The sequence below is a fragment of the Phalaenopsis equestris genome, unplaced genomic scaffold (assembly GCF_001263595.1).
Source record: "Phalaenopsis equestris unplaced genomic scaffold, ASM126359v1 Scaffold000402, whole genome shotgun sequence".
Taxonomy (NCBI): Eukaryota; Viridiplantae; Streptophyta; class Magnoliopsida; order Asparagales; family Orchidaceae; genus Phalaenopsis; species Phalaenopsis equestris.
Window position 1 is genome coordinate 380144 of NW_018164844.1, and position 12659 is coordinate 392802.

General features: G+C 34.2%; 1 protein-coding gene across 3 annotated transcripts; it reads left to right on the forward strand.

Annotated features, from left to right (window-relative positions):
- The first annotated feature begins 8730 nt into the window (after window positions 1–8730).
- LOC110026873 (zinc transporter 10) lies at window positions 8731–12362 on the forward strand. 3 transcript variants are annotated; one of them, XM_020728062.1, is made up of 5 exons: window positions 8731–8928; window positions 9038–9095; window positions 9202–9855; window positions 10026–10175; window positions 11755–12362. In XM_020728062.1, coding segments are annotated over exons 1-5 (1170 nt in total). In that variant the 5' UTR covers window positions 8731–8926; the 3' UTR covers window positions 12061–12362. The 3 variants fall into 3 exon arrangements, with proteins under 3 accessions (XP_020583721.1, XP_020583720.1, XP_020583719.1); XM_020728061.1 differs by having other exon boundaries at window positions 8734–8975; window positions 9191–9855; XM_020728060.1 differs by having other exon boundaries at window positions 8740–8975; window positions 9188–9855.
- Window positions 12363–12659: the final 297 nt, after the last annotated feature.

A 12659-nucleotide genomic window follows, 5' to 3' on the forward strand; every position in this document is an offset into this window, starting at 1 on the left:
ATAACAGAGAACAAAAATACATAAGGAAATAAACTTAAATAATTTCCATAAGTGTCGAGGTCGTCAATTCAAGGAAGTGGACTGAGTCTCCACCTTCCTTAACAATTCTCCCACATGGAGACTAGGACACTGACTGCATTATCTGCTAGCTGCATCGACCTTATCCTCAAACGTGATATCATCCACCTCTGCAACTCAAAATCTCTTTCTTCAAGATAGAAAACCAACTAAAGTCGAGCACAACTTCAGTTTCTCAAGAGTAACACCTTTAGTTGACATATCACCGTCAACGCGGCCTTGTACCTCCAAGCTCTTTCTTGGGTTACTCATGATTCTACTTATAACTCTCACTGCATGGGCAATATCCAGCCTCAGTTGAAGACCTTTTTCAACAAGTCTAGTTTTTACTGTTATCAAGCGCAGTCTTTACCCGGTACACCCACTTGTTATGCAATGTCTTCTTCCTTGGTGGAAGTTCTGTCAGCTCCCACTTGCTCGAACTTTCATCTTGCAAGATTTATTTATAACTCTGTGGTTCTCCACTATCTGTCCGTACAGGATCCAATTTTTCTGCCTTTGGCGCTCTGCCACTTTTTAAGAAACTGACTTTCTTCTACTTCTCCATAATGCTCCTCTGGCTCATGTGTTCACGCATGAATAAACCTGTAGTCATATATAGTGTGCCAGTTTTCTTACCCCAAGCAAGTACTAATGCAAGTACTAATGCTCCTCAGGTACTATTTGAGAACACTATTGAATGACCACCCTCATTGAGTTGCCCAACAGAAATGAGGTTTTTCTTCAATTGCCCAACAGAAATCCCAACAGAAATGAGGTTTTTCTTCAATTTAGGAACGTGCCTGACTTTTTGTAAAGTCCATTTATTCTTGTTAGGGAGTGCAATATCAACGTATCTCATCCCCACCACGCTCAACCATATCTAGAGCATTTCCATCAGCCAGATATACTTTCCCAAAGTTACCTGCAACATTGTTCTGCATTAACTCCTGGTGGAAAGATGTATAGAAGGAAGCACCTGAATCTAGAATCCAGTCATCAACAGAACTGTGAACTATCAATAATAGCCCATCTTGTATCTCTTTAGTTACAATATTAGCGTCATCATTCTTCTTCTTGATATTTCTGCAGTTTCTTTTTATGTGGCCAGCCTTGCCACAATTCCAGCAGGTTGCCTGCTGACCAGACTCTGATTTTGTTCTTCCTCTGTTTGAGTTCCTGTCCCGTGATCTCCCTCTAGAATCAACAATCAGTGCCGAACTCGAACCCGAGGTCTCGCCAGAATCTTTTCTGCGCACCACCTCAGCCAAAATTAAATCACGTATATCATCATATTTTAGTTTAGATTTACCTGCAGAACTGCTAACTGCCATTCCCATGGCTTCCCAATTATTTAGCAATGAAGCCAACAATATCAGCGCACGAATCTCGTCATCAAAATCAATTTCAACGGACGATAATTGATTGGTAATAGTGTTGAAATCATTTAAATGTTGAACTAGGTGTTGAGCAACAAAAACACCTTCCGCCATTTTCAGGTTGAATAACTTTTTCATCAGGTGCACCTTGTTATTCGCTGATGGTTTTTCATACATGTCTGCTAAAGCTGTCATGAAATCTGCAGTAATCCTCTCCTTGATGACGTTATAGGCAACAGATCTTGACAGGATTAATCGAATAACCCCCAGAACCTGTCGATCCAACAGATTTCATTCCGCCTCGTCCATCTTTTCCGGCTTCTTTCCCAGCAACGGCAGTTGAAGTTTCATCCCATAGAGGTAGTCCTCTATCTGCATCCTCTAGTAACTAAAATCTGTGCCTTTGAACTTCTTTATCCCCGATGCCATCACTTCATCTCCACCCATCATTTTCTTTCAGCCTCGAAACAAGACTCTGATACCAGTTGTTGTGAAAAAAATGACGGCAATAAAGTGAAAAATAGATCTAGAAAAATTACAACATAAAAGGCAACACAAGATTTACGTGGTTCGGCAAATTGTCTACGTCCACGGAGCTACAGAGGCTTTTATTAGCTTTGAGAATTACACCGTCGACCACGTCGACTTACAAGAAAGAATTCTCTCTCTCTCTCTCTCTTCACATTCTCTCTCTCTAAACCGAGAGGCACACCAAGAAGAAGAAAGACAACTTTAAAGAAGAGCTTTCTTGTGATTCCTTTATTTCAGTCTCACGACAAAGTATAATCCAAGGAGAGAAAGTTGTTTGGAGAGTAATACACTTCCCTGTAATCGTGAGCCCCTTTTAAAGCTTCCCAGTATCCAGCTTACTTTGGTAACCTTTAATTCTGTGATTCCATAGAGAAAACATGGAATCATGCTTTAATGACCCATATAAAGCCCATTAAGGCAAACTATCAAATTCATTGCATTTTTCTCTATAGCAACAGGAGGGGAGGGAGATTAATTTGGTAAAACTTAATTAATTAATTAAGTTTTTCTTAATTCTTCCTGTCAATAGAAGATAATTGCTTTAAATAAAAACAGGGAAGCATCAAGCTATAGCAGGGAACAAAAATACATAAGAAAATAAACTTAAATAATTTTCATAAGTGTCGAGGTCGTCAATTCAAGGAAGTGGACCGAGTCTCCACCTTCGTTAACACTTAGAATATTATGAGCATCCAAGCATCTGCTTAAATTTAATAACGATGGTGATAATGTTCAAGCTGAATATTTAAGAGGCTAAGAAAGGCACACCTTAGGGGTTGTAGTCCTATATGCAAGCAACAACTAGCTAGACTCTTCTAAATATTTAAAATTTATGATGTTCATTTCTTGAAGCAAATGTAAGTGAGGGCTAGCTTTTTTTTTTTTTATGAGACTTTGAACATTACTTTTTAACAAAAATATAATCTAATAATGTAAAGTAAGAAATGTACCACTATAAAAAGATAATTAGATTTTGTCGATATTTTATGGACATTCGTAAGAAATGTTATGAATTTTTAATTAAAAATAATTATGCATGTGAATTTATCATACAATTTGGTGGCTTCCCCTTTCCCTCATTTATGATCATTTTCTTTGCACTTTGCTATTTTCATAGCACCTTTTTCTCAATGAAATGTCTAAAGTGGCCTTCTTGTAGGCCACTCAGGGAGAATAACCTACATAAAAGCCTTATCCTTGAGACTTCTTAGTTTTGCCAATATTAATTATTATAGTGTTATTCTTCCTCTCAATAATAATAATAGCAACTTCACTCTTGTCTTCCATATTCACGAATTTTAATTCATCTTTTTTTAACTAATCTACCATAGACATAATATACTCTTATAATTCTACCTTTTCTTACTCTAAAATCTTAGGTGCCAAAGTTATTGAGATAGCTTCATTAGTAACCTCTATCATTAGTTGTAGATTCTTAAAATTCTTAAATTTTAAAATAATTCTTGTTCCTTTGCACCGTTTGCTAAATTAATTCATCGCCCTCTCCCAATATTCTTTATCATATCTATGATTTTGACTCAACTATCATAGTAGTTTAAAATTTTGAGGTGGTCGTAAACTTTAATATCTTTGTTCATTCAACGAAGTAGTTATTTTTTAAAACTTTTGTTTGTAGGTAATTTGTTAAAACTCAATGGCCAAAATAATCTTGATGATAAGAAATGAATGCCCCACAAATGAATCAAAAGAAGGAAATGAGATTTGGTATCTCTTGAAGAGACACTTCATCTTCATCAAAATTAATCAGTAATAATTTATTTAAGATAACAATAAATGATATGAAAATATTAATTTTTTATCTAAAAGAAGGATCTCCATTACCATCTCAAAGTATTGGTTAAAAAGACAAACTTCATTAGCATTTTAGGTATCATTCTCTTCTCCATCTTTAGGATTCTTAGGGATTCTTCAACGGGGATGTTGAACATATCTTATCTATACTCTTATGAGGGAAGACTATGGACATAAAATTTATCATGATAGTTGATGTGATTTCTATGATAAGAGACTTATTAATATACATTATTTTAGAGGATGTTATAAAATTAAAAAATGCAGATAAAACCCTAATCATAAAATTATGATAATAAAGAGTCACAAGAAGAGTAGAGAACATGATCAAATTACAATATAATAAATTTCTTATTTGAAAGATCTGTGAAAGATCCATAATGAGCAGTTATAATAATATATTGATTATTAATAGTCATGATTTAATGCCCATTACATCAATCATTATTACACAAATCCTAACTCTTATGCAACCTAAGAACATTGACGCTTGTTTATTAAAGAATCGCACTTGAAGAATATAAGTATTTAGTAAGATGTTCATAATGCAATATGTAACATCTCCATTTTATTTAACGATGTAAAAAAACCTCTCTCCTAAAATAGTTCATATAGAATATGCTTTCATATGCTCTGAAATATCTTCCCCTTATTAACCTTCACAACTTATAAAGAGAGCAATGGAGAATATTAGCATTGCAAGAATGCAAACAAACATAAATTCAAAGGCTCAATATAATACATTTGATTGGTTTGTTCATTCAAAAAATATTTTCATTATAAACATAAAAAAATGTATTCAACATTGATTTTTGGGAGAAAATGAAGGACACTAGTAAAAGAATTCTTAGCCTAATCCAGTCTTAGCCTTCAACTTCTTGATGATTCATAAAGATTCTATTATGATAATGAGAATATATTTTTTCTAATTTTCCACTCATACCCTTAAATGACAAGCCCAAGAGGAAGCCTCGATAGAAAGCTAGTAGGAAATAGAGTTCTCACTAGAAAAACTTTATTAGAGAAAATGATTGACTATAGTTCATTTTAAAGGCATCAAAATCATTTCCTATTTCTTTCAAAAAACATATTCTTATTTATCAAAGCTGTTGACATAGACACCATCAATATCAAGCTAAAAAATGTATTTATCTAAATAACATGATAAACTCATCTTTTTAGGGAAGATCATAATCTTATCAGATTAATTATAGGTTTTAATTGTCTCCAAGTTCATCCAATTTATGACGAACAATTTAGCAATTATCAGACAAAAATATACTGAAAATGAATAGACAACAACAAACCATTGATGAAAAGATAAAAACTACTAAAGGATGGAGATGAATATAAAAAAATTGCTCGGAGATGAATATGCAATAATAATTTAAAAACACAAATGCAATAATAGTCTGGAGATGAACATACAACAATAGTCTATATAAAAATTATAGTAGCTTGAAGATGACAACAATCCAAAAATATTCTATAGAATATGGGAAATTAAAGCTTGATGAAGTGAATTCCTTCGTATTTGTAGGAGATATTTATAGTGGAAGGATCTCAAGTATTGCAGAAACAACAAAAAAACCATTGCAGATGCATATCATACTCTTACACACATTGCATGACTGAGCGTGCTTGTTTGTTGGCACGTTGCACCCCACACGAGCATGTAGCTCTTATGCACATGATGGCACCCCTGCACACTCACTTAACTACTCTTGCATGCATAAATAAGCCTAAGAGCATAACAGCACACATGGGCATAACCTCCATGTCGTGCTTGCACCTGCTCTCGCTGCATTCATGATGATTTACGAAATCCCTGCAAAGGTATGTGCATGACCTCCCGCACAGTCACTCGCACCCATGGGCCTTGCTACGCGTTTGCTTTGCATGCCTATATGCACACCCATAAGTGCCATACTATGGCATATCTCATCACTGCACCCGTGCAGGCCTGCACACATATCGTTGACATGTGAAGATTCTATGTAATCTTCATGCATTAAATTTTGCATTTTCTTCCTTATATTTATAATGATTTTATGCTTGTTAAAGATTGTTTATGGCGTTTCACCCTAAACAAGGGATTAAAAGCCAGTCATTGGGTGAAATAATGTCAAAGTCAAGGGAGCTAAATTGGTGTAAAAATGCCCAATAGCGGCGTAATTACGTCGCCTTCTCTGTATGGTCGCCATAACTATGCCAATTTTTTATAAAAATTTTAAATAATTTTCATGATAAAAACTTGAGCTTTAACTTCTAAGTAATTCTCATGCAATTTTTCATAAGCTTATAACCTTTTTGTAAATTCTTATGCAAATCACATACGCTTATAATTTTCATGTAAATTCTCATATCTTCATATAATTTTCATGCAATTCAGATGCTTAGTAAGTAAATATACAAGTGTTTGTATAATTGAGAAAAAACTTATGTGTACATGCTTGGCATATAAATGTGCAATTTCATATTAAAAGCATGCAATTTGTATGTTTAACACATAAACATGCAAATCTAAATGTTCATGTAAGCTCATAAACATTTCATAAAAATTATTATATTTTTTCATATTTAACACTTACTATAAATTATATTTTACATGGCTAATACTTAAACTTTCATATATATATTAAAAAACATAATTTTAAAATATTATTAAATATTTAGCAGTGATGAGCTATTTTGTGATAAATATATTTTATAAAAAACTATTTTTATGTAACAAATATATGTATTATTAAATATTTAGCAGTGATGAGCTATTTTGTGATAAATATATTTTATAAAAAACTATTTTTATGTAACAAATATATGTATTTGAATAGCTAACTTTAAATTTTAATATCTGGGAATGAAAAATAAAAAATTTTAATAATATTTAAAATAAATATTTTATGTGAAAACCTAAATTTTAAATGATATTATTATTGGGGCTGAAAATTTAAATTTTAAATTATATGCAAATAAATAATACTTTTTTATGTAACAATTAACAACTCCTGGGATGTAATTAGCTGACTTGCTCTTGTATGGATACTAAACCCCAAAAATAAAATAAGCCTTGCCACTTTCGGACTGAGGTAAAATCGGTTCATCACCCCATGTTGTAGTTAAACAATCACTTTAATGATTGAATTCACCTTAGGGTACTATTTTTGTCTCTCGAGATGATCTATAGGTTGATGTCATGTTCGATCATAATAGAAATTTTAAAACTCTTCCATGTGGTACACAAAACAAGAACATACATGTATAGCGCTCACAATTGCTTACACACCGTGCTACATTTAAGGGCACACCCATACACATGGGCACAGACACAAACACATCAATTTGCTCGTGTGTGCATAAATGTCACTTGTGATGAAAATGATAACATGATCATGCTTTTATATGAAGTGTTATTATGTCATTTTTTCATATTTTGGGCGCAATTTAGGTGTTTTCAAAACTCGACAATGTATTCAAGAAAAAAAAAATGAATAATTTAAAATTTTGACGAATTTCATTCTGATTGATATGTGAGTCTCTCGAATATCTAAAATTATTATTGAGATTTTTCGATGATTTACTATTATTTTTTAACAATACAAATATTGATATCGAAAAATTAAGGGCTTTTAATATCGCCAAGAAATTTATATTTAGAATGAATCTCAAAGCCTTTTGGGAAAGAGAACATTCAATTTAAATTCATGACCATCATAGCTCTGATTTCAAGAAAATATAATTACATAAAGCATCATGATATTACAAAATTTAATGACACTAAAAGTGATTTAATCCTAGTCCAAGATCAAACATTCGATGCGTGATAAAAAGTTTTAGTGCATTAATTGGAAGGTCATGCAATCTCTAATCAAAACAAGCAACTCGACTAAAGAAATCTAACAAATCCAAGATCATTTCATTATGAGGGTCTTAAGACTCTTATATGTTGAAAAAATAATCTTTCGTCAAACGAATCAATATGGATCATTCGATAGACAATTTTTGGAGGATGACCAAATTTATTAAAATGCATTACTAAAAAAATTATAATCACACTTCCATTCTTAATATGAATGAATTATAGGGTTTGGGAAAAGAGAAAAACGAGCTAACAATTACATCATAACCAATGAAAAAGAAGAAAACTGCAAGTGAATACCACTAATAGTCATATAACTTTGATCATTGTAGCCACCAATTATAACTTTTACATCCATTAACTATAGTTCTATGGTTGTTATGGCTAACTTGCTATTATATGACTATTATTATAGATTTTTATACTCTCATCTTTTCTTGTTCATAAGAATAATGAATAGATATAATTTAAATTTCTTAATGAATTATTTTGACTCGATCAAGTCATCATGATTTTCCTTTTATGAGATTTTTTTACATAAAAATTAAATTATCTTGTATTTTTACTTGTATGTGTTGAAATTAAGATATCGAAAATTTTCAATTATTGAGAATTCTCTTGTAAGCAATAATATTTAATTAGATAAATTTTCTAAAAATGTAATATAAAAAATCATTAATATAAATCAAAGATTTTTTTTTAAAAAAAAATCTTACAAATATCTAAACATTTTTTTAAATAGTTCATTAAAATAATAATCAATACATTTTTTAAAATAAAATGAATAATATTCAACTAAATTTAGCCCAAGAAAATTGTCCATCAGGGATGCCGTTGAATCACCGTCCTTCACCTTCGATCGCCGTCTATTCTAATCTAGAAAAATTTAATCGTTGGACGGTTATAATTTATTCCTTAAGAAAAGCTATTATCAACTAAAATAGAAACCCCGCATCCCGCTGCTCATTATGTCGACATTCTCTCATCAGCCAAGATCATGATTCCCTTCTCTCCATATCCACCGTCCGATTAAAAAACCAACGGCAACCTATATGCCAGAGGATGGCCCACCGAAAAAAAAATGAATCTCTTCGAGTGGCGCGATGCTTCGTCTTGGCAGAGAACGCTTCTCTTGCGGATTTCGGCTCCGTAGGCGTCTTCTGATGCGACGGGATGTCGACACTCTCAAGAGAGCCAAATATAAAATGAAACCACGCTTGCGCCCTTCTTCCTCGTCCTTCTCGACACTCGCAGATTTATCGCCGTGATCGAGAACGAAGCAGTTCCGATTTAAGTCTAATAGAAAGCACGGATTTTGCTGGATGTCTTTCATAGAGGTAGGGTTCTGTTTTTTAGCAGACCTTTCTGAGTTGTAACCCTAATTTTTTAATCTTCACAGGAACCGGAGTCCCTGTTTATCCTCAGTAACCTTGGCGCTAAATCCCATAATTTTACTGGTAAATTCTCAATAAATTCCTTACTGTTGTATGTAATTTAGTTAAAATTTGTGATATGCTTTCCAATCTCTCTTCCTTTGATGATGAATTAGAAGCCCTAATTCAGCAAATTACGGCGTCGCTATCAGCCTCCAGCTGCTCTCACGATGACCGCAGAGGCGGCGATGCTTGCCGAGACGATGCGGCCGCTTTCCGGCTCAAGATGATGGCGATCGGAGCCATCCTGATCGCCGGCGTTGGTGGCGTTGCGATCCCTCTAGTTGGGAGAAAGCGTCGATTTCTTCGAACGGATGGAAGCCTCTTCGTGTTGGCGAAAGCGTTTGCCGCAGGAGTCATCCTCGCAACTGGGTTCGTCCATATGCTTCACGACGCACAGATTGCACTCTCCAACCCCTGCCTCCCGGAATCCCCATGGCGCCGATTTCCCTTTTCAGGCTTCATCGCAATGCTTGCCGCGCTTGGAACCCTCGTGATAGATTTTGTGGGCACGCAGATTTATGAGCGGAAGCATCGCGAGGAGCAGATGGGATTGAAGGCGGCGGCCGCGGCGGCGGTTTCGTCGGACTCTATTGTTGCGGCGGCGCCAGAGTTTGACGAGGAGGCTCGCGCCGGGGAGGATCCGATGCATATCGTCGGAATCCGCGCGCATGCAGCGTCTCATCAGCATTCGCATGCGCATGCCCACGAGCACGGGCATGTGCTTGCCCACGATGATGAGGGTCAAGTCTCTTCGCACGTGCGCCACATAGTCGTTTCACAGGTACATATTCTGACCATTTCCTGCCAATTGGTGGTAACAGCAGGACTCCAATACCATCAAATTGCCGGCCCCTAATCCACATTTTAATATATTTACCCATTTGGTGGTGGGGCGAATCAATGTTTGTTTTGTAGCATTGGATTAATAAGTTGTAAAATGTATGTTTTCAGATTCTGGAGCTGGGAATTGTCTCGCACTCTGTTATCATCGGGTTGTCTCTTGGAGTATCGCAGAGTCCTTGCACAATCCGGCCTTTGATTGCGGCGCTCTCTTTCCACCAGTTCTTCGAAGGATTTGCGTTGGGTGGGTGTGTATCACAAGTAAGTGAATCGTTAACTTTTTAATTAGACTGAAAATCTCTTTCATGAAGTTTTAAAGCTTGATTTTTTGTCCTTTTTTTTGTTTGTACGTAAAATCATAGAGTTTTTGCAAGACTTTTAATTAGGGGTATTATAATCTGTGGTAAGTTCTTACTTTCAATTCCGCCTAAATTTCAACTTTTTTAAATTCTTGCAAAATTGTAGTGGATTTGGGCAATTTGTTTTTCTGTTTTTTTTTGCCTTGTCAATTGGAAGGTAGGAGAAAGTTCGACATGTTATCATGGTTTCTGATAAAATTCGACCTTCGTTCTCTTGATGATTTCAATTTTGGTTAAAGCTGGAATTGTTTAAAAATCTTGAGCCTTTTACGTTTTATCAATGAATATCTTATTTAGCTGTTGTTTTATGTGTCTGCCGTAGTTGGCTGAATTTTATAAATAACAAATTTTTAAATTAATTATTTTATAGAGAGAATTTTTAAAATCGAAGTTGTTTTTAATAAAATGGTATGTTTAAAGAAGAAATTAAAAAAAAAACAACCTAATTTACTTTCTACTTGTCAATTTGAGTAAGTTTAGTTTTTATGCTAATAAAAAGATTGTTGCATCATCAACTACATTAATTGAACACGTTGCTATTACTGAGACTACTAAGGAGATGATTTTACTAAAGAGATTTATGAAAAAATTGGGCATGGAGCAAGAGAATGAAAAACTTCATAGTGATAGTAAAAAACACAATTTTTCATACTAAGACAACACATTTGGCCAAGTTATCATTTCATTTATTCACTCGTACAAGATGGTTAATTATATTTGGTGAAGATAAACACAACTTAGAATCTTAAAGATACTTGATTAAGGTTGTTACATTTGAGAAATTAAAGTTATGTTTGGCTCCAATTGGAGTTTTAGGAAGGTTAAGACCAAAATTGAGTTACACTACCATTCGTTGCTTGATGTTGAAAAAAATTTGGAGATGAATTTATTTCAATCAATCTTAAGAGGGAGATTGTTGTGTGGAGACTGTCTATTCAATGGAGGAGCACTAGCCTGATGATGGAAAGAGGAGCACCCTACCCTAGTACCTGGTTTGGAATGGTGCTGGAACCAGTAGCTATTTCTAGCCATTGGGGACTTGAGTTTTCAACTTCTCTATGAATTGTGTGTGTGTGTGTATTGTGGATTCATGATCTCTTGCCTGTGAAAGAGAGCAGCTTTCAAAGTATTTTCTTGATTCTTTAATTGTAAAGAGGGAGGAGTTTTCAAATTATTTTCTTGATTTTTGGAGTGTTATATTTCTCTTCATTTATAGTAAATATCTTGACGCAACTTATATTATTCAGAAAAACTTTTTTCGCTCGGTTTTTTTGATAGAGTTGAAAAAAAATGTCATTTTTTAAAAAAATTTTCTAAGCTGAAATTTCTATCGTCATGCGCATGACCTACTTTAATATTATACAAAATAACGGATTAATTCTTTATTCTATATTATATACTAAAATTTTATGTAGATGGATGCGATTGTTGCATTCTACTTGTATGGATCAATTGAGGTTGTTGTTTGTGGTCTGCTACAGGCACAGTTCAAGAACGCGGCGGCCGCGTTGATGGCGTGCTTCTTCGCCATAACGACGCCTGCAGGAGTTGGCGTCGGTACGGCGCTGGCCCGGCAGTACAACTATAGAAGCCCTCGTGCGCTGCTGGTTGAGGGTGTACTAGATTCTGTGTCGGCGGGCATACTCATCTACATGGCGCTCGTTGATCTCATCGCAGCGGACTTTCTCAGCCGTCGGATGAGCTGCAATTTCCGGATGCAAGTCGCGTCCTACGTGGCGCTCTTTCTGGGCGCCGCTTCCATGTCTTCCCTCGCCATCTGGGCCTAATTAATTTTGAATGTGTTCTTGTTATATTTTTTTTTTAGGATTTATCTCATAAATTTAAAAAATAACATTTCAATACCCTAAAATCTCTTCTTTTTCATTAGAGGAACTCCTTTATATGGTCATCGAAGGTTTGGGGTGGCTGAAATGTAAATTTTTATGTTTTGGGGTTGTTAAAGGTGATATATTTGGAGTTTTTATATAAGAACCATCCAAAATGTTGAATATTTTATTTTGAACGCCTAAATTTTAAAGGGGGTTAAAAATGAAATATTCAATGTTTTTAGTGTTTGAGTGGTGGATAGTCTGGAATTTACAATTTATTTTTTTTAATATTATTTTACAATTTTTACGTATTTACGATTTTAATATTTATTTTCTTATTATTAAATTCATAGCAGTTTGGTAACACAAACTAATTCATTAAAAATGTGTATTTCACTCTTTGAAAATAAACAGGAGCATCATTTTTTAGGGTCATTTTTTTAAATAGCACACATTTCTTATGTGTATTTACATGCCTCACCTAAATTTTTATATTAGCACACATTGCACTCAAAATTTTAAAATTACAAGAAAATAGTATTATTATAAATTTTTAA